This window comes from Vulpes lagopus, chromosome 6 (genome assembly GCF_018345385.1).
Source record: "Vulpes lagopus strain Blue_001 chromosome 6, ASM1834538v1, whole genome shotgun sequence".
NCBI lineage: Eukaryota > Metazoa > Chordata > Mammalia > Carnivora > Canidae > Vulpes > Vulpes lagopus.
In genome coordinates, this window is record NC_054829.1 from 752,613 (window position 1) to 771,989 (window position 19,377).

Below are 19,377 nucleotides of genomic sequence, written 5' to 3' on the forward strand. Positions count from 1 at the left end.
AAAAGAATCTTCTATCTTCAACAGTGTAAGAATCCACATTATAGCGTATTTAGGAACTCTGGGTACCAGGAAAGCATTTTCTGTTCCATCTCTTGTTTCCAAGGTACTGAATAAAATGGAAGCGTCCAGCAAGGGGGACACCTGTGTGGATGGGACATTCACCAGGGTGGGGCCATCGGGGCTCTGCACATGTCCCGTCCCTGCTGACAGCGCTGGGGCAGGCACGGTGATCACTGCTGAGGACTCGGACAGGGCAGGGGTGTCCGGGAAAACAGACATGACCGCAGTGTGAGGGTGCGTGCGGGACTCACAGAGCTCCCGCCCCTCTGAGGAAGGCTTGGTCAGGTGCACGTGTGCACATGGGGCCTGTGGTGCTGGTGGCCGCAGGCCCCCCGCAGACAGAGCTAGACTAACAGGTAAGGCAGATGCTGGCTGCGTGCGTGGCATGTCAGGAGTCCTGCTCAAGTACTCTGTGGCCGGGCTCACAGTAATGTGCTGGGATTGTGGAAACCCAGCGCTCCACGTGTGGCGGCGTGTTGCCACCCTAGGACTTCCCAGGGAGCACGGAGCGAGGCTGGTGCGGGACCACCCACGGGGGATCCATGTTCACGATTCTGTTGTTGGTGTTCCTGCCGGGGTTTGGATCCGGGTGAGCTCTCCCGGGCAGGACGGGGTGGGGGGTCCCGTCACCCCATCAAGGCATGGCGGGCACAGGCGCACTCGGGCCGCCTTCACACAGAGCCCGCCTGCCAATTGGACAGGAGCGGGAAGGGTGGCCGGCCACACCCGCAGGGACCGATCCTCACCGATCCTCAGAGTCCATGGCCCAGTTTCTGATGCCCGTAGACGGACGTCGGCATCTCTGGCAATCACGCCAGGTGCTGTAGCCAGCAGGCCGCTTAGCATTTCAACTTTCCACCTGAAGTCCATTCAGAGAACCCTTTTCCGTAGCATCTAGGTCTTTGTGTGCTTGGGACACTGTCAGGGAGGTGGGTCGGGTGTGCGCAGTGGGCAGGGAACAGCACATTGCGGGGCACGTGAGTTCCACTCTGCTCCAGACGGGCATGAGGTCAGGAGGGTCAAGGTGCAGGAGCTTGGCAGGAGCCCAGCGAAGGCCGGGCGCTCCTAGAAGATGCACAGCTGCGCGTGTGTGGGCAGCCCAAGGGCAGAGTCCCTTGAGAAGCAGGCTCCGTGAGCTGCCAGCCCGAGGACGGGGGCTTCTCGCAGGAGGCCTGGATGTGCAGCGTAGCCCCTGAGCTGACGGGGCTCCGCAGGTAGCCTCCATCGCCCCTGAGGGGCCTCTGTTCCATGGCCACAAGCCCCCATGTGTGCTGCCCAGACCCCCTGATGGGCGTGCCGCACGCCGAGGTCTTGGTTCTTCACACTCTTTTCGGGTGGCTTCTTGGGCTCAGGGTTAAGGAGCCCTCAACCAGGACTTCACAGGCCAGGCTTGATGAGGCAAAGGAGGTCTACGGGGAAGCCAGAGGCAGAGGGCCACAGGCAGGAGGGGCTCAGCCCCGGCTTTTCCCAGTTCTGCACCTCATCCAAGCCCCGTGGCGTTTTCCATGGCTGCCGTCAAACACTGCTCAGAAGCCCCCTCCCCGTAGCACCGCGGCCTTGGTCAGCACAGGGCCGGCCCTTAGGACAGCCTGAGGCCCAGCAACAGAGGAGGTCTGCACCCTGGCCAGGCGCTGGACTCCACAGCCGATTTGGACTTGAAGTGGGAGCAGCCTGGGAGGTGGGGGAGTTCCTGAGATCTGCGGGGACCCATGGCCATGACTCAGCTGGTCCCTGGGGCCACAGACAAGGATCCCAGTCTGCGTGGGGCGGGGTGGCCAGTGGGCCCTGCATACGCAGCTGCACACCACCCTGAATTACACACACTGAGCTCCGGGTGTCTACACTTGGTTAGCAAACCCAGTTATTGCTGAGACAGTGGCAGGGTCTGAAAAAGCTGCCTGCGATTGGGAAGCAGGGCCCTGGGCTGCTCTGAGGGGTGGGAGCGGGGGCGGTCCTGGAGCTTTTACGTTGCATCTGTCACACTGGACAGTGAATGAAATGCATCGTGAGGAAAAAAAACCCAAACATCCCCTAAATTCAGATGCTGTTCTGTGTTGTGGCTTCTTCCTAACAGGTGAACGTTTACGTGCTGGGGAAGACGTTCCTTCTTCTGGCAAGAGAGCTCTGCATCAACGCGCCGGCGATAGGTATGCTGGGGCTGGCAGAGGGCAACACGGTGCCCGGAGTGGGAGGGAGTCACGTGCAGGGGCCAGGGCCCCACTAGGTGGTAAGGAACGTCTGAGAAGTAGCCGAGAGCCTGACAGTTTGGAGGTTACTCCTGGTTTAAAACAAGACTGCCCACGGTCTGTCCCCGGCAGGTGTGGAGGAGGACACGGAGGGAATACACCTGGTGGCAGGTGTCCCGGGGAAGGCAGGATCTCTGCACACAGAGTGGGGGTGTCGCTGGCCCGTTCCGTCTCCTCGGGAGCTTTACTGAGAGGATTGTCTTCACAGTCCACTTGCAGGGGCTGCTCTCTGTTTTGCCCTTTACAAGTGTATTTCGTTTCAAGGAGGTGGAATGCAGGGCCAGGGAGGGTGGACCGGGGTTTAGTCCTGGATAACCCACAGGGTGGTACCCTGGGGCTGAAAAGGCAGGGTCTGGCAGGATGGGGCGGGGGGGGGGGGGTGTGCAGCTGCAGAGGTACACCAGGCTTGGGTGGTCTGCTCCCGGCCCAGACCCTGTCCAAGATGCCATTTCCTTGTGCCAAGTGACTCGGTCCCTCCCTCTGGGGGTCAAGCTAAGGGTTTTCAGAAGCAAAGCAGCTGGCCCCAGAGCACACAGCCTGGGAAGACGGGCTCAGAGAGCCTGCTTTATCCTGAAGTACACCTGGGCAGGGGCTGTCTGGGGCCTGCCATGGAAGGTGCTGGCGAGCCTGAGGCAGGACATTGGTCCCCAGGGTCTGCAGCCTTGGGCCAGCAGAGAGCCCCACTTCACGCCACCACCCTCAAACCTGAGTCCTACAGTAGGGCTTTGTCTCAGAGGCTGTGATGCATCACAGAGTATGACAGAAGCCGACACCGGGCCTTTTCTGGAGCATTCTAGCGACAGACCCACAGCGGAAGCCAGCCTGCCAGCAGAGGGCATGCTCAGGGACAGCCGACCTCCCCAGGGGGCAGTTTGTTTCTAACCAGGAAGCAGGGCTCAGCACTGGGGAGCTTTTTGTGTGCTGGAAGGAACACAGGGGAAGGCACCTGCTCCAGCTTCACGCTCCTTCCGTCACTAATCTATCGGTAGCTCGTTTCACTGAAACTTTGTTATGAAAATTCAGGTAGACGCACACTATTTTAGGTATTTTTTCAAATCCAAATGGATTTGAAGGGAAGGTCTGGGCTAGGCGTCGTACCACTGTGAATTCATGAGGGTGGGATGGATGGCAAGGTCCCCAGAGCTAGCCACGGTGTGGGCACCACTGGGAGGGGACCTGGATGAAGCCTGCCTCGCGCCCCCAGATCTGCCCAGCAGCCAACACTCAGCACCCCAGGCTCTGGCTGTGCAGAGGAGCCTCTGGTTCCCAGCTCTGGGCTGCAGCTGACTAGTACGAGAGAAGTACAAAGTTGGCGAAGCCTTTAATGGGGTCAGGAAGGCAGCCAGCTGGGGGACGGGTAGCACAATCTCCTGCACTTCCCTTCCCGGCCGGACCAGCTGCAGAGAAAGGCCTCCTCCTGGTGCCCAGCAGAGGGCAGGGCGTCCATGCCAGCCCAGGGCCCCTCAGGCATAGAAGATGAGCTCGGGGATCTGCCCACCCTGGACCCCGGTCCCGTTGGTGCTGTCTGAGGAGCACTGGAACTGGAAGGTGACCTTCCCACACTGTACTTCCGTCATGCCTTCCTGCCCGAAATAGCTGAGCTCGCTGCCATCCAGGACGGCACTGGCTGTGTAGAAGGTGTCCTGCTCGACCTGCACGGGGTGTTCAAACCACACCGAGAAGGTGTTGCTGGAGCCGTCCGACACAAACTTGGTCAGGTTCTGAGCCAGGACCACCCCCAGCCGCTTGAGTTCAATCTTCACGCTGTACTCGGCTTTCCCGGAGCTGGACCCGTACAGGCCCAGCCCTGCAACAAACACCCTCCTGTCCACGGCAAACTGGATGCTGTCACAGCGCCCACGGTAGCGCCACTGGTTGCTGCGGTAGGCAGAAGACTGGAACCGGTGGCACCGCTGCGGGGCAAGGCCCTTCCTCTTGGTCAGGGGGAAGTTGAGGAGGGGCTTGTTGGCCGCCGTGTACCATAGGAAGATATCGTGGGTCTCCTCCAGGGTCAGGATGTCCGACTGGGCTGCGCCGTTGGCAAACTCCTCCAGGGTCATGGTCGGAATTCGGACCAGATAGAGGGCAGGCCCCAAGACGTGCCTCTTGTTGCGTGGGGTGACCGGCAGGCCCTGCCTCTTGCACTCGGCTTCAGCCCAGTTCAGGACGGCCTCGAAGACCACTGCCTCCTTGGCGTTGAGGGCCTCCCGCGTCACGATGATTTCCAGAGTCTGCCAGTCGATTTCGCAGAAGCCTTCAGATCTCAGGGCCATCTCGGCCTGAGCGTCAATGACCTCCCAGCAGCGCTGGGTCAGCTCCGGCTCCTCAAACAGCCGGCTCTGGGACAGCAGGACACAGGCGTTCTTGGCTTCCAGGCTCGTCTCCAGGAAGTTGACACAGGCTTTGGCTAGCGCGGGGACAATGTACTTCTTGGCGGCGTAGAGAGTGGCCAGCACCGTGTCGGCCTCCAGGTCAATCTCGTCGCTGTACATGTACCTGGGCAGGGTGGGGACCGCGTCACAGGCCGCCGCCCGGCCCGGGCCCGCGCCCGCAGCATCCCGCTCCCCACCCGCGCCTCGGCGGCACACGCACCTCAGCAGGATCAGGAAGGCCGCGGGCTCCACGTCGGGGATGTGGATCTCCGACTTGACTTCTGCCAAGTCGCCGTAGAACATGGCGTAGAAGACGGAGCTACCCACGGCCAGGACGTACTGCGGGGAGACAGAAGCTGCCCTGAGCCCCGGCCCGCCCCGCGGAGCCCGAGGAGGGCCACCCGGGGGTGCGGGCGGCGGGGCCGCGCCTCGGCTCACCTTGTGCGCGGGCACCCTGCGGGCCGCCCCGGGGGGCCCCACGATGAAGTGCACGTCGGCCATGAGCTCGTTGTTGAACATCAGCGCGTTCCTGCGAAGGGCAGAGGCAGGCTGGGGCTCGCGGGGGCGCGGGGGCGCGGGCGGGGGCGGGGCCGCGGGGGTGCGGGCGGGGGCGGGGCGGGGGCAGGGCCGCGGGGCGGGTGCGGGTGCGGGGCGGGGGCAGGGCCACGGGGGTGCGGGCGGGGGCGGGGCGGGGGCAGGGCCGCGGGGGTGCGGGCGGGGGCGGGGCGGGGGCGCCGCCCGGGCTCACCTCTCGCGCAGGGTGGGGTGGCAGGACTGCCAGTTGGGGCTCTCCAAGTTGTTGTTGTCGGGCGCGGGCGGCGCGGGCGCGGGCGGCGGCGGGGCGGGCGGCGGGGCGCTGGGCGGGCCCTTCCTGCCCGCGGCGGCGGCGGCGGCGCTGGCGTTGCTGTTGGCGATGTCCGTGGCGGTGGCGGCGGCGCCGGCGGGGTACAGCTCCGCGGCCATCTTCGCGGGCAGGGCGGCCTCCGCGCGCGGCGGCGGCGCCCCGTGCACCCTCGCGCCGCGCCGGGGCCGGGGCCGGGGCCGGGGGGGCGGCTCGGCGAGCACCAGGAGCGCCGTGAGGCACTGCGCCACCCGGCCGTGCAGGCAGGCCAGGGGCAGCAGCATGGGGCACCCCGCCCCGCCGGCGCGCAGCCCGAGCCCGAGCCCGAGCCCCAGCCGCAGCCGCAGCCCGAGCCCCAGCCGCAGCCCGCAGCGCGGCCGCAGGGGGCGCCGTCCGGCCCGCCCTCGCCCTTGCCGCCGCGGCGCCCGCACGTCACGCCCGTCACGGCCGGCCCCGCCCCCCGCGGGGACGTGCGCGCTCCCGGCCCTGCGTCCCGGCCCCGCCTCCCCGCGGGGACGTGCGCGCTCCCGGCCCTGCGTCCCGGCCCCGCCTCCCCGCGGCGGGCTGGGGCGGGGCGGCAGGTGCGCAGGCGCGGGCGGGAGCGAGGGGCGCGCAGCCCCGGGGTGCGGGGTGCGGGTGCGGGGTGCAGGGTGCGCGCGCTGGCCCCGGCGCGGCGCTGCGGAGCGTCCAGGGCCCCCGCCCGGATGCGGGCACGCGCACGGCCCCTCGCTGCTGTCGCGGGGTCGCCCCCGCCCGCCGGCCCTTCCTGCCCCTCCCTGGCCGTGGGTCGGGCGGCTCCGGGGCCTCGGACAGCAGGGTCCGGTGCGGGGCTGGGCCGGCGGGTCCCCACGGCGCCCGCCCCGCGCCCCCCGCGGCCCCTGCTCCCTCGCGGTTGGGCTGTTGGTCGCGCCTCGGCCGCTGAAAGACCTTTTCTCGGCGAGAAATACGCGCGTCCGCTATTAAGGTTTGGGTTGTTTCGCGGGGGAAAGCCTGGGCCCCGGGGAGCCCCGGGGCACGGGGCGGGGCGTCTGGAAGCTGCTGGCGAGCGGCCGAGACACGTGCGGGGGCCGGGCCGGGCCGCGCCGCCCCGCCTGGGCCCGCCCCGCCTGGGCCCCCCGGCCCCGGGGACCCGCACGCCTCCGGGCCGCTCATCTCTGCTCCCTTCTGGGGACCAAGACGGGCGGGGGGTGGGAGGGCCCAGAGCGCAGCCAGGTGGGCCGAGCTGCGGGGAGGACGGCGGGCGCCGGGCACGGTCCCGGGCCCCTGGGGCTCACGGCCGCCCCCAGCCTGGCCCGGCCCCGCCCCGCCCCGCCCCGCCCGGGCAGGGCCCTCCCAGGTGACCCCGCCCGACGCTCTGCCGCCCGGGGCCCGAGGCCGCAGGTCCCCGCCCCCCCCCCCCCCCCCCCCCAGGCGGCCGCGCGCCCTGGGTCCTCGGGAGCCCTCGGGAGCCCTGCCCTGCTGACAAGGGGATCACTGGAGACGCGCAGCCCTGCGGTCGAGGGCAGAGGGTGCAGCCGCAGACGGTGGAAAGGCGCTGCGTGCGGCTCCGCACCCGCCCCGGGCAGCTGTGGGAGGGACTGGGAGGGTCGCCCTGGCGGGGAGGCTGTGCGCCCTGTGCCTCTGGGTCTGGAACTCGCACGGCCCATAGGGCCTGGTGAGGGGGGCGGCTCCTGCCCCAGGGCTCGCAGCAGGCCCCGCTGACGCAGTGTGTCTGCCGCAGACCCGTGCCTCTACATCCCCCGCTTTGCCCACCTGCTGGAGTTCGGGGAGAAGAACCACGAGGTGTCCATGACAGCCCTGAGGCTCTTGCAGAGGATGAAGAGGGACTGGATGCACACCGGCCGGCGGCCCTCGGGCCTCTGCGGAGCGGGTACCGGCCCTGCGCTCACACCAGCCCCACTGGCCCCCGGGTGGCTTCTGTCCTGACTTGGCGAGGCCAAGCACGTGGGTGGGGGCGGGCGGTCTCCAGAGCTGACTTGGCCCCGGAGGACTCCCAGCTGCCCCCCACACTGACTCAGCCACGGGGGCAGGGCAGCACTCATGCAGGCCGAGGCTGCGTCCAGGCCGCCCCCAGGGCCGAGTCCTCACTGCAGAGGGCGCCCCAGCCTTTCAGGCCGTCTCCTTAGCCCCCCAGAGGGAGGCGGCCCAGTCTCCCGTCTGAGCCCTCCCCCTGTGCCTGACACCCTGGGGTCTGACGTAGCCCTGGGGCCTGGAGTCCTCCCGGGAGGCCCTGACTCCTCTCTGGCAGCCCCGCCCCAGCACCCCTGCCCCACTCCTTCCTGGAATGCCAAGGGTCTGCGGGCCTGCGCTCGGCCACCAGCAGGATCGTGTCCTTTCAGCCTGCGTTCCAGGCGCACGGCCAGCTCGGCCTCCCGCAGTCAGCCCACCCCCTTTGCTCCCCTACCTGGGCTGTGTCCCCACAACCCTTACCTCCGTGGACAACCACCAGGCTCCCTAGAGGTCACTCACTGACTTTGAGGGGGTGCGCGAGGTTCTCAGAGACGTATTTAACACTCTATATTTGAGGAAGAATGTGTGGTGCAGCACCTCCTCCCTTTTTAAACCATAGTGTAGTTGGATGGAAAGCAGCGTGTGGCTTTCGGGTGTTGGGACGGTCACGTATACTGCGTGACCGTTACCCACGGTGAGGCCGGGGACTGGGCCCAGGCCCCCCAGGCAGGGCTCTCACCGCCCCTGAGTACTGGGCTGCTGCTGCCTGTTCTGACTCTTGATTCCCCGTCATGCTCCTCTCCAGCACTTCTGGTTGCAGCCAGGATGCACGATTTCCGGAGAACCGTCAAAGAGGTCATCAGCGTGGTCAAGGTGTGCGAGTCCACGCTGCGGAAGAGGTAGGTGGTGCTCATTCCTGGCCTGGGGCTGCTCAAAGCCACCTCCTGGTCTGGGTCCAGCTCGGCCGGGGTCCTCGAGGGGCCTCCTGCCTCCCCTCCAGGGCGTCTTGGTCAGCCCTCCTGGTGCCACACCAGCTGCATCTGCCGTGGGGACACTTCCACCCCAAGTTTCTCTCTAAAGTAGGTTGGGGGTTGGCTGAGAGCTGACTGGCTGGTCAGGGAAGCCGGGCTCAGATGAGGGCCACCACGCCATGGGAGCAGGGGCTCACGGGCTCTGCTTTGGGATGCAGCGCTCATGGGGCGGCAGAGCTCAGCTCCAGCATGAGCTGCACGTGGGCTGTGACTGGAGAGTCACCAGCTCGACCGCAGGCAGACCTTTTGCTGTAGCTGTTTACACCACGAATCTGGAACATTTGATGGCTGTTTCTCAACTGAGGTCTTTTCCTGTGGCAGTTTCCAAAGGCAGATTAAAAGGAAGCGTTTCACTCATTTGATTTTTAAATCTATTTAAAATTTTTTTATTAAAATTTAAAAATTTTTTCAAATATTTTATTTATTTATTCGTGAAAGGCAGAGAGAGAGAGGCGGAGACACAGGCAGAGGGAGAAGCAGGCTCCATGCAGGGAGCCCAACGCGGGACTCGATCCCGGGTCTCCAGGACCACACCCCAGGCTGAAGGCAGCGCCAAACCGCTGAGCCACCCGGGCTGCCCCAAAATAAAAAGTTTTAGATGTTTTATAGGTCACATAAGACATAGGTCATTTGTAGTCAGTGACCACCTAGGGCCTCCTTCCTTCTGGGCCTTCTCTGAGTCTCCCTGTGGGAGCGACAGGCATGCGTGGCCTTTCCTCCCTGGGGCCTGGTGCTTGTGGCTGAGCGTGGCTGGGGTGCTGGGCTGGCTCTCCAAGGGCCCTGGGCCCCCTGCAACATCTCTTGTTCCAGGCTGACGGAGTTTGAAGACACACCCACGAGCCAGCTGACCGTGGACGAGTTCATGAGGATCGACCTGGAGGGGGAGTGTGACCCCCCTTCGTACACAGCCGGGCAGCGGAAGCTGCGCATGAAGCAGGTGAGCCCCCCGCCAGCCTGGCCCTGCCTTGCCCCTGTAGCCCGAGAGTATCTAGCAGCATTTTCTAGATCTCACGTTTCACGTTCTTATTTTGAAATAAGTGGCTCAGTTGCAAAGGCTAGACTGGGTCTGCGTCTACATGGCTTGCGGGGAGAGGTGGACAGACAGATGGTGGGGTGAGGCGCTGAGGGGTGCAGGAGGGGCACCGCTGCTGCCCACTAGGGGTGGCACACGGAGTGCCGGGTGTCGAGATGGTCCTCCCGCCTTCCCCGCAGCCGTTAGGGTCTGTGCCAGGCTCAGCCTTGGGTGCCTCGGGCACGGTGCCTTGGGCAAGTGCTGCCTTGCTGTGGGGCCCAGTTGTGAAGACTTACCTGGATGGCTGGGGACCCTGGGCCGCCGCTCCGTGGAGGGCCTCCGGGCACCCTGGAGGGTGCTGCTTCCCGGGCTGGTCTCCTCATTTCTTTGCTGAACGTTCTCATTGCTTTGTTTCAGCTTGAACAAGTTCTGTCCAAGAAACTGGAGGAAGTTGAAGGTAACCAAGCGATCTTACGTTACAGACGCCGTCTCCTCCGAGAAGCGGGGTTTGTGCTTACTGTGTGCTTTTGTCACGTCAGGTGAGATATCCAGCTATCAGGATGCCATCGAGATCGAGCTGGAGAACAGCCGGCCAAAGGCGAAGGGCGCCCTTGCCACCCTGACTCGGGACGGTGAGTCCAGCCGCGACCCACACGGCCTCGGGCCAGCCCCGCTCACTTCACCCCTGCCAGGCACGGGTGCAGGTACAGACCCTGTCTGTAGCTACAGGGTCCTACTTCACAGGGTCCCACTTACTGCCCTGGCCATTGGCCACCTCCTGCCGTCACTTGCTATGCTGAATGTCCGGGGGCTCCCCCAGGTTCCAGGCCTCAGGGGGAAGCTGCTTCTCAGCCCCTGGATCCTCCTTCCAGACTGTTATGCCCCCTCCCACCAGAATCCCTTCCTGCCACCATTGCCTGCGACCTCCTCGGCCATCCTGGGGCTTCCTTCCCCACGTCACAGCTCCCCTGCACCTCTGTTTCCTACTGGGGCCTTGCAAAGCTGCGGTGTGTGTTCTTGGGTGGATCCTTCTGCGCACACGTGGTCTTGCTTTCTCTGCTGGACGCTGGCGCGTCGCCGTCCTTCCCAGTCCTCTGGGGCTGTAGGTCTACAGCTGGGCCCTGTTGCACGGCCTGTCTGTTGACCAGGACCAGGTGCTGAGTAGGCACTGGAGCCAACGCTTCTCACCCTCGCCTCAGACGGTCTGAGGGTAGCATCTCCGCCCCTTCTCTAGCCCAGGGTCTGCCACCGATCGTATTTCCTCGCACGATCTGAGATGCCTCTTGCCCGCCTGCCCCAGCCCAGTGCCCCGTCGACTCCCTCCCGAGAGTGGGCGTCTCTGCGCCAGGCCACCCCCCTCCACTGCTACCGTGAGCGACGTCCTTCCTCTGGTTTCCAGGTGCTGCTCCTGTGCACTCGTGTGTTGGGAATTGTGTTGCTCTTGGTACTGTGCTCTTGCTCACTGGGTTTTCCACGTGAGTGGTGTGTTCTACAGAGAGGGCTGCCTCGTGCTTGTCACTGACGTTCGGGCCCCTGATGTCTCCCGCCACCAAGACCAGGGCCTGGCCCTTCAGCGCTCTGCTGAGTCGCAGTGGTGGCGGCGGGCACATGGCCTGGCTGCCTGCGGGGCCTGGGTGCCGCCCAGGACACAGTGCAGGCTTTGGGCTGAGACGCCCTGGGAAGGATGTGCCCACCCACTGTCCTCCCTGGGTGTTGTGTCGGCTGTCGGTGACCGTCTCTAACGTCTGGAGGGCTCGTGGAGAGAACGTGGGGTTTTCTGGGCGTGGTGAGTGCAACCTGGCATCGGGCTGCCCTGTCTGGGCCCCACAGCAGACTTGGGCAGTCACGCGTCTCAGGATGCGTTTGATTTCGTGCCTCCCACAGATGTGTCCTTTCTCCGCCTTTCTCCCCATGCCTGGGTTTTCCAGTTTTCGTAGCTAGTTAGAGATTTCCCGTGAGTGCCGTGCGCGTCGGTCGTAGATCGTGCTGCCTCCCGTGTGCTGAGTCAGCGACTCCTGCTTCTCCCTCTGCGCGCCTTCAGCCTCGCCGTGTCCTGACCTTTGGGGTCACGGCTTGACGGATGTACTCTGGGGCTTGAGGTGGCATGTGTGCCGAGCACCCCGAGCCTCGTCGGAGCCTCTGGGACACTGAGTCTCAGCCGGCGTTTCTCTTTGCTTTTTTTTTTTTTTTTTGTATTTTTTTAAATATTATTTATTTATTTATTCATGAAAGACACACACAGAGAGGCAGAGACACAGGCAGAGGGAGAAGCAGGCTCCATGCAGGGAGCCTGACGTGGGATTCGATCCCGGGTCTCCAGGATCAGGCCCTGGGCTGAAGGCAGGTGCTAAACCTCTGAGCCACCGGGGCTGGCCTGGCGTTTCTCTTTGATGGTAAAGTTTACGTGAGGGGTTTACAGTCCCAGGGGGATGCCTTTGGTTTTCGGGTCTTGGTGTAAATGTCCACGTTCATCAGTGTGCCCGGGGGTGTCACGGGCACTGTCCTCCGTGCCGTCTCCTGTGCGCTTGTGCTTGGAGATGCCCACGGGACTGTGCGTCTCCTGGGGCATCACCAGCTCTGGTCCTCATGCGCTCGCCCACTAACCCCTTGAGGACGGAGGTGGCCAGTGTCGGCCTGTCCCCACCGTGACCCCCACAGCCCCCGTTTGCTGGCTGGCGGGCGTGTGTGGTGTCGCACTCCGGGTGACGTGGGAGGCCCTCCGCAGGTGTGCGTGTGCCGCTCTGCTCCCCGCCCCGGCCCTTCCCCCGGGCCTTCCTCTTCTGTATGGCACAGACTTGGGTGCTGCCTTGTGAGCCGCTCCGCGGCTTTTCTCCTCTAGCGCTTGGGGCTCGTTCACATGTGGCCGAGTGACTTGCCGCGTGGTGTTCTCTGGACCCTGGGGAGGTCTGGCTTTGTGCTGTGGTTTTCTTCGTGCCATTTCTTAGGCAACGCCTACCTGCATGCCCTGCCCCGGCCGTGAGGGAGCTCCCCACCTCCTGCCCCCTCTCAGCTTCTCACACGTGTTCCCCAACAAGACCATCGGGACACCTCCCTCTTCCTTGCTCCCCACGGTCTGGTTATCTAGACCATTTCTGTGTCATCGGGATGGCAGACGTGTCATCCCCTCTGTCTGGCCTGGGCCCAAAAGTAGGTGGGGTCGTCCAGCCCCCTTGGTCACAGGAGGCTGCCTGGCGAGGCCTCAGCTCCTGTGTTCCCTTGGCTCACTGTGCCGTGCCGCCACGTGGTGTGCCATGGGGGTGCAGGCAGCAGGGCTGGCCTCCTGCTGCCAGCCTCCCCGCGGGGACCTGAGACGACACACAGTTCTGACGGCACAGCAGGGGAGGGACCGGCGAGGGCAGGCGGTGATTGGGAAGTGAGGGCGCCTGGAGGTGAATGAGGGGGCCTGGTGCTCACGTGGGGTACAGTGGGTGTGGGGGGTCCCGGGCGGGGGGCAGGGCGGGGGGAACGGCACGGTCTGACTCTGGTTGAAGGGGAGAGTTGACACGGGAGTGGGAGCCACCTGGGAGCAGTGAGGCCAGCGGGGAGGCCTCCAGGGCCCAGCCGGCGGGACGTGACTGTGGACGCCCAGGGTGCGGGGCGGCTGAGGCCCGGGCCTGGCTCTCAGGCGGGGGTGCCCACACGTCCGGCGGAGGTGCAGCAGATGTATCGGGAAGGGCCGTCGCTCCCACGATTTCTCTGCTCTCAGGGAATCGAATGGTCTCCCGTCCCCAGAGAACATTTATCGTGATGCGTTATCCTCACGTGAGTGTCGGTACTTCCCCAACTTTTAAGTATCGTGCGTTGGAAAAGTAGAGTAGGGTGTTCTGAGGTGTGCTTTTTTTTTCTTTTTTAAGATTCGTATTTTATTTATTCATGAGGCACATGGAGAGAGGCAGAGACACAGGCAGAGGGAGAAGCAGGCTCCATGCAGGGAGCCCACGTGGGGCTCGATCCCCAGGCAGGGATCACGCCCTGGGCTGAAGGCCGCGCTCAACCACTGAGCTGCCCAGGCGGCCCTGAGGGGGGGGCCATTCAAACCTTAAAAATTAAAACGTCAAAATTCAAACGTTAAGAAATAAAAAAATAAAAACCAAACGTTCATAGGGGACATTTTAGCAAATTCCGTGGAGGTGTAATCCACGTACGATGAACTACGAACCTGAAACGCAGCCCGGGGGTCCCTGGGTGTCTCGGGCGCTGAACATGGGCTTCCGCTCAGGCTGTGCTCCCAGGGCCCTGGGATGGAGCCCTGCGTGGGCCCCTGCTCCGCGGGGAGTCTGCTGCTCCCTGCCCTGCCCCCGCGCTGTGCGTGCGCTCTCTCTCTCTCTGCCTTTCTCAAATACGTGAATAAAACCTTTAAAAATGAAAAAATAAACTGCAGTCTTTGGTAAGTGTTGACAAACGCGCACACCACAAAACCGTTGCGGTGGCTGGGATTGCGAACGTGCGCACCCCGGCACCCCCGGGTCTCTGTCACCCCGCCCGGCTGCCTGCTGCCACCGGGGTCTCACATCTGTGGTGTGTCCTGATTCCCCTTCGGCTCCTCTGCCCCACGTGACTACGCGGGCCCGCGTGCACAGCTCCCCGTCTCTGGTGCCCTGAAGTCACCCAGGTGGCGGGTCCAGCTGGGGCTGAAGGAACATTTGTGCGCAAGCCTCTGTGTCCCTTTACCTGCTTCTGTCCTGGACAAGCACCGAGCTGCTCGGGTTGGCAGCCCGGCATGTGCCCCAGCCTTGGAGGAGCCACCCAGTGTCCCCTGACGTGGCTGTGGCCGCAGCCACGTGTGTCCCCCCACTGGAGCAGGGGCTGCTCCCTGGCCCGCCGCTCCCGGCCCGGGGGGAGGGTGGCGCCCCAGGGTGGCCCAAGTCCCCGTGTAGGCCTTTCGCCCGCGTTCGGTCGAGGCGTGTGTTTTCCTGTTACAGAGCTTTGAGGGTTCTCTGCGGCTGCAGACACAGACGCTCACAGGAGGGCAGAGCTCGAGGTGCAGCAGTCCTGCTCGGGGGTGTTTTGTGGGTTGCTGTCGGCATCCCATCTGGGAAAGTCGGCCTGATTCGAAGCCACAAACATTTTCTCCTTTTTCTTAAAGCTTCTATGCTCTTAGCTCTTATTTTTATTTAGATTCAGTTTTTTTGCAGCATGAGGTGTAGGCCAAGGGCTCCTCGTGTGCACGTGGACATCGGGCAGCTGTGACAAGGTGCGACTCGGTTCCCTAAGTTGGTGTCATAAATGCCTTTTGCAGCTGGACGGCCGTGTTTCTCTGCACAAAGGTGGGGCTCCCTGGCTTTCCGCCTGGTTCACAGGGTGTGTCAAATTGTGTTTGTAGGCTCTGTCGAGGACACCACGTCCAGCTTATTTGGTGAGGAGGACCCCGAGGACGAGGAGCTGGAGGCTGTGGCCAGCCACCTGAACAAGGACTTTTACCAGGAGCTCCTTGGTGACAGCATTTCCAGCAGCTCTGAGGTGGCAGGAGGCGCCGAGGGTGGCAGCAGGCCCCCTGCCCTGGAGTCCCTGCTCGGGCCCCTGCCCACTGCGGCCAGCCTGGGCATCTCAGACTCCATTCGAGAGTGCATCTCCTCCCAGAGCCAGGACCCCAGTGAGTGCCTGGGAGCCCCGGGGAGGGGTGGGGCTGGGGAGGGGGTGCTCCTCTGGGCAGGTGGGGTGAGGCTGTGGCCGGCAGATCCCAGGTTCGGGTCACCCCTCCGCCTCCGTGGGAGGTGGAGGTGCAGGGCTGTGTGAGCCATCATTGACCCCAGCGTGTGCTGACATCCCGAATACCAGCAGGGCTTGTCACCGCCTCCGGAACCCTCCTGCACGGGCCCAGGTCCCGGCCAGAGCCCGTGCTTGATTGGGTTGTGGCTGCAGCTCCCTCCTGCCCGTGTGTGAAGCCTGGGGCGAGCCTCTTCTCAGGGGACAGGGACTGGTTTCCCTCCAGCGTCTGCGTGAGCTGGAGGGCAAGTGCTGAGTGAGGGCGCAGTCCCCATGCTTGGCCCGACGTCCCCTGGCCCCTGCGCTGCCAGTGCTGAGCCTCCTGGGCAGGGGTGACGCTGGCAGCTCTGGGAGGAAGGCCAGTTTGGCTCTGCTACCGTGTACTCCCAAGAGCAGGCTCTGGCCCTCTGCTAGGACAGGCTCCCCCAGGCCTTCCGGACTGCAGACCTCTCCTGCCTGGTCTCCGGGCGCCTGGGACTTGGCCTCTGTCTGCTGGGAGCCTGTAGAGGGGTGCTGCTCAGGCATTTATCACGTGCCTCTGGGCAGGCATGGTGGTGGCAGCCGTGCGCCTGCCCTGATGGCAGTGGCGTCTAGGGTGACGGGGGTGGCACTTAAGAGGCAGGAAGAGACCATTCTTGCGGGAGCTGAGGGAGGAGGCAGTGAAGCAGAGCAGGGAGGGGCATGAGCCCTGTGCCCGAGCGCCAGGGAGCCTGCAGAGCCGCAGTGTGCAGGAGAGCGTCCCAGCCGGCCCAGGGGCTGTGGGTGGAGTTGGGCGGGCTCCGCAGAGGACCACCTGGTGGTCAGGGGCCACCGACAGCCGGGGCTGCCCCGGTTCCCAGGCTGAGCAGATCTTGCTGTTGACCCAGCTGGGGCAGGAGGAGGGTGGGTGGGGGTTTGATGATGTCCTGAGCACATCGCCGAGGGCTCCCTGAGGGCCCTGTCCTGGGCCGGTGGGTGGAAGAGCTGGATGACCCGCTCTCCCGCTCTGTAGGTGCTCCTATCGTCGGGAGCCCAGAGGCCTGGTGGGGCTGCCTTGCCTGTGGCTCTGGTTTAGCCTCCTCCTTGCACGGAGCCCTGGGGCGTGAGCCACACACTGTGCGCACAGAGTGGGGACAGGGGGGCTTCCACGAGCCCTCGGCCCAAGCCCCCAAGACGGCCTAGAGGGTGTGTACGCTTGTGCACCAGAGCTTGACCCCAAATGACACTGGTGCTGTGCTTCCCTGTAGCGGACCCGTGTGGGGACGGCGAGCTGGACCTCAGTGGCATCGATGACCTGGAGATTGACAGGGTGAGCATCCACACGTACTGAGCGCCCTGTCGGGAGCCCAAGGCTGCTGCGGACGTTCGTGCCCGTGGGGCTGTGCCAGCCCTGCCCACACCGGTCCCCACAGGCCCGTGGTGGCTCAGCCGGCAGCCCTGGCCTCCCCAGGCAGGCAGGGCATCCCCCGTAGTGCCCCACATGGCCCCCGGGTCCCACGTCCCCGCAGCTGGTCCGGCCTGGCCCCGGTGCCCACGTGCTGGTGTGGGGACACAGGCCCCTGCTGCTGGCCGTGGGCAGGCTGGAGGACGACAGGTGTCCTGCCTGGCTCCTGGTGGTGGGCCTGGGGTCCCATGGGTCCGAGGCCACCCTTGACTGGCTTGTGCGGGTGGGGGCGCCCTGCTGGCTGAGACCTGAGTGTGCTGCTCTGCCCAGTACATCCTGAACGAGGCGGAAGCCCGCGTGAAGGCCGAGCTGTGGATGCGAGAGAATGCGGAGTACCTGCGGGAGCAGAGGGGTAAGTGCCCGCCCCCCGCCCGGGAGCCCAGGCCCCGGGGCCCACGCTCATCCTGCCGTGTGTGGACTTTACAGAGAAAGAAGCAAGAATAGCGAAGGAGAAGGAGCTCGGCATCTACAAGGAGCACAAGGTAGGGCTTGCTCGCATGTGTGGGGCCGGCCTGGGCCTCCAGTGGCGCGAGGGCTCCCAGGGTGGCAGCCTGGGACAGAGGAGGCCGGCCCCCCTCGGACAGATGCTGCCTCTGGGTCCCGGGAAAGCCTGCTTGTCTCGTGGTCAGTCCTGTTGGGGTCAGTCCTGGCTCCGCGGCTGCGCTGAGCAAGAGTGGCAGGAGTCGGGCACACCCCGGCCAGGTCTCTGCTCCACTCGAGAACCTTTCTGGCAGGGAGTCAAGGAGGCCAGAGGCGGGCGTGGAGCTTGGGGTCGGGGTTTGGGACCCTTAACGGTGTGGCAGGAAGGCTGGCGGGCAGGGGAGGGGGAGGTGGTGTGGGGCCCTGCACACCTCAGCTCCTTGGGCGGGGTCCGCAGCAGCCTCTGATTGTCCAGCCCCCCCTCCCTGCTATCCAGCTGTCTGTTCCCCAAATCCCACGCAGCTGCTAGCGGGTTTGCAGGCTTTGAGATCCCGCAGGGGGCGGTAACTCTCCTGTTTCCATTGAGCCCAAGAAGTCTTGCAAGCGACGGGAGCCGATCCAGGCCAGCACGGCCGGGGAGGCCATTGAGAAGATGTTGGAGCAGAAGAAAATCTCCAGCAAGATCAACTACAGCGTGCTCAGGGATCTCAACAGCAAGGGCGGGGGCAGCGTGCCGGGGGAGGACACGAGGGCCGAGGAGCGCGCCAGCGCCCGGAAGCTGTCTCGGAGGAAGACACCTGCCAGCAGGAGCGGGGCTGACCCCGTGACCAGCGTGGGGAAGAGGTACTGCGCCAGGCGGGCCGGGTGTTGGGCCCGGGCAGGGGCGGGACGCCTGGGGGTGCTCTCACCACCCGAACGCTGGGAACGAACGTCTGGGGGCTGAGGAGGGGGCTCCTACCCCGGAAGGGGTCCTGAGGCCGCGGAGCGTGTTCCGCCTCAAGGCGCTCCCGAAGCAGCCTGTTCTCCTGGGAGGGGCCGTCCGTGCAGCCCTCCCCGGGCTGCGCGCTGCTGTCTGCCAGGAAGGAAGAGCAGGGAGAGAGCCAAGAGCAGACTGCCCCCCTGGGGGCGGGGGGAGGGTGGTGGGCAGATCAGGGCAGAAGCCATGGCCCACGCTGTGGTCCCGAGGGTCCTGGCCATGCCGAGCTGGCCCTGGAGGTCGTGCACCTGTGCACAGGTGCCCCGGCCGGCCTGGGAGCTCGCGGGCTGCCTGGGGGGTATGTGTCGGTAGCAGTTTAATGCTGGTTCATCTGAGAAGCAGAAATATTCTAGTTTGCTTTATTTCCTCGTAACTCAGAGTAAATGTTTTCCAAGGTTTTTATGATACTTCTTTTTTAAAATTTATTTAAGTCTCATCTACACCTGATGTGGGGCTTGAACTCACGGCCCCTGAGTCATGCTCTCCCACCTGAGGCAGCCCAGTGCCCCTCGGAACACTTTTTATAAAAAGACTTGATCCTTCTGTTCCTTCGATCCGCAAGTGCCCAGCACAGCCTGTCACTGTCCAGCGTCCTGTGTTCCCTTCTGATTGTGGTCGGGGGCAGCGCACCCCCAGCCTGTCTCCCGCCTGTCGGTGGACCCTCAGACCATGAGAGACTCTCGGGGGACCCTGAGTCCTTGGGGGCTTTGCGTCCAGCCCCCCAGGGTCTCCTTCCTCTCAGGCTGCCCTTTGGAGAGGGGGCGCACCACCCCCTTGCTGGGGCCCGGTCACCCTGCTCACGGTGCAGAGGGGCTGCCCAGAGCTGCGGCCCTGCCCTTGGCTGCCCGTGGACGGACAAGCCCGTCTCAGGGGTCTGCTGTGCTCCACCACTGCTAGTATGTCTACCCTCCAGGCGCTGGTAGGGTGAGCAGGCCGGGGGCCAGGGGATGGGGCGTGCTTTCCACACGCTCATTGGCCCTCCGGGGGGCTGCCGACAGCTGCCGGGGCTGCTTGCAGGGGACCAGGGGGTGGCCGGCGTCAGGCCCAGACCCCCATCTCCGTGCTGGCTGCCGCACACGCCACTGGCCACCATGAGGCCTCCAGCCGGTGGACGGACGGGCCAGCTTCCCACCTTCTGGCTCCAGTGGCTCTGGTCTCTGCTGGGCCTCAGGTGGTTGCTGCTGTGGCGTGAGCCTCCCATGGGAGCGCCTGTCCACCTGCTGCAAGCTGTTACAGCGTCCATTCCCAGTGTCCCCGGGGCTTCTTGGCATGTCAGACACCTGAGATCCTCCGGATGCCTCCCCCACCAGAGGCCCTGGGGCAGGGTCCCTGAGCCTGGA

The 19,377-nt window shown here is 64.7% G+C and overlaps 2 protein-coding genes across 4 annotated transcripts in view; one reads left to right on the forward strand and one right to left on the reverse strand.

The window, feature by feature from the left end:
* BRF1 (BRF1 RNA polymerase III transcription initiation factor subunit) overlaps positions 1-19,377 on the forward strand; it is a 55,103-nt gene that overhangs the window by 29,799 nt on the left and 5,927 nt on the right. For 2 of the 3 annotated variants that reach the window (XM_041757641.1, XM_041757642.1), the window contains 11 exons: positions 2,135-2,207; positions 7,240-7,389; positions 8,275-8,368; positions 9,311-9,437; positions 9,930-9,969; positions 10,052-10,144; positions 14,836-15,105; positions 16,445-16,506; positions 16,912-16,993; positions 17,068-17,123; positions 17,648-17,904. In XM_041757641.1, coding sequence (XP_041613575.1) covers positions 2,135-2,207; positions 7,240-7,389; positions 8,275-8,368; positions 9,311-9,437; positions 9,930-9,969; positions 10,052-10,144; positions 14,836-15,105; positions 16,445-16,506; positions 16,912-16,993; positions 17,068-17,123; positions 17,648-17,904 — 1,304 coding nt within the window. Of the gene's footprint in view, positions 1-2,134; positions 2,208-6,344; positions 6,484-7,239; positions 7,390-8,274; positions 8,369-9,310; positions 9,438-9,929; positions 9,970-10,051; positions 10,145-14,835; positions 15,106-16,444; positions 16,507-16,911; positions 16,994-17,067; positions 17,124-17,647; positions 17,905-19,377 lie in introns of those variants that run through there. The other variant, XM_041757643.1, reaches the window with a different exon arrangement.
* Positions 3,609-5,805, reverse strand: BTBD6 (BTB domain containing 6). Its single transcript, XM_041757644.1, has 4 exons — positions 5,427-5,805; positions 5,117-5,207; positions 4,899-5,017; positions 3,609-4,802 (listed from the first exon to the last, which is right to left on the reverse strand). Exons 1-4 carry the CDS (start codon positions 5,801-5,803, stop codon positions 3,770-3,772), a joined length of 1,620 nt encoding a protein of 539 aa, XP_041613578.1. The 5' UTR covers positions 5,804-5,805; the 3' UTR covers positions 3,609-3,769.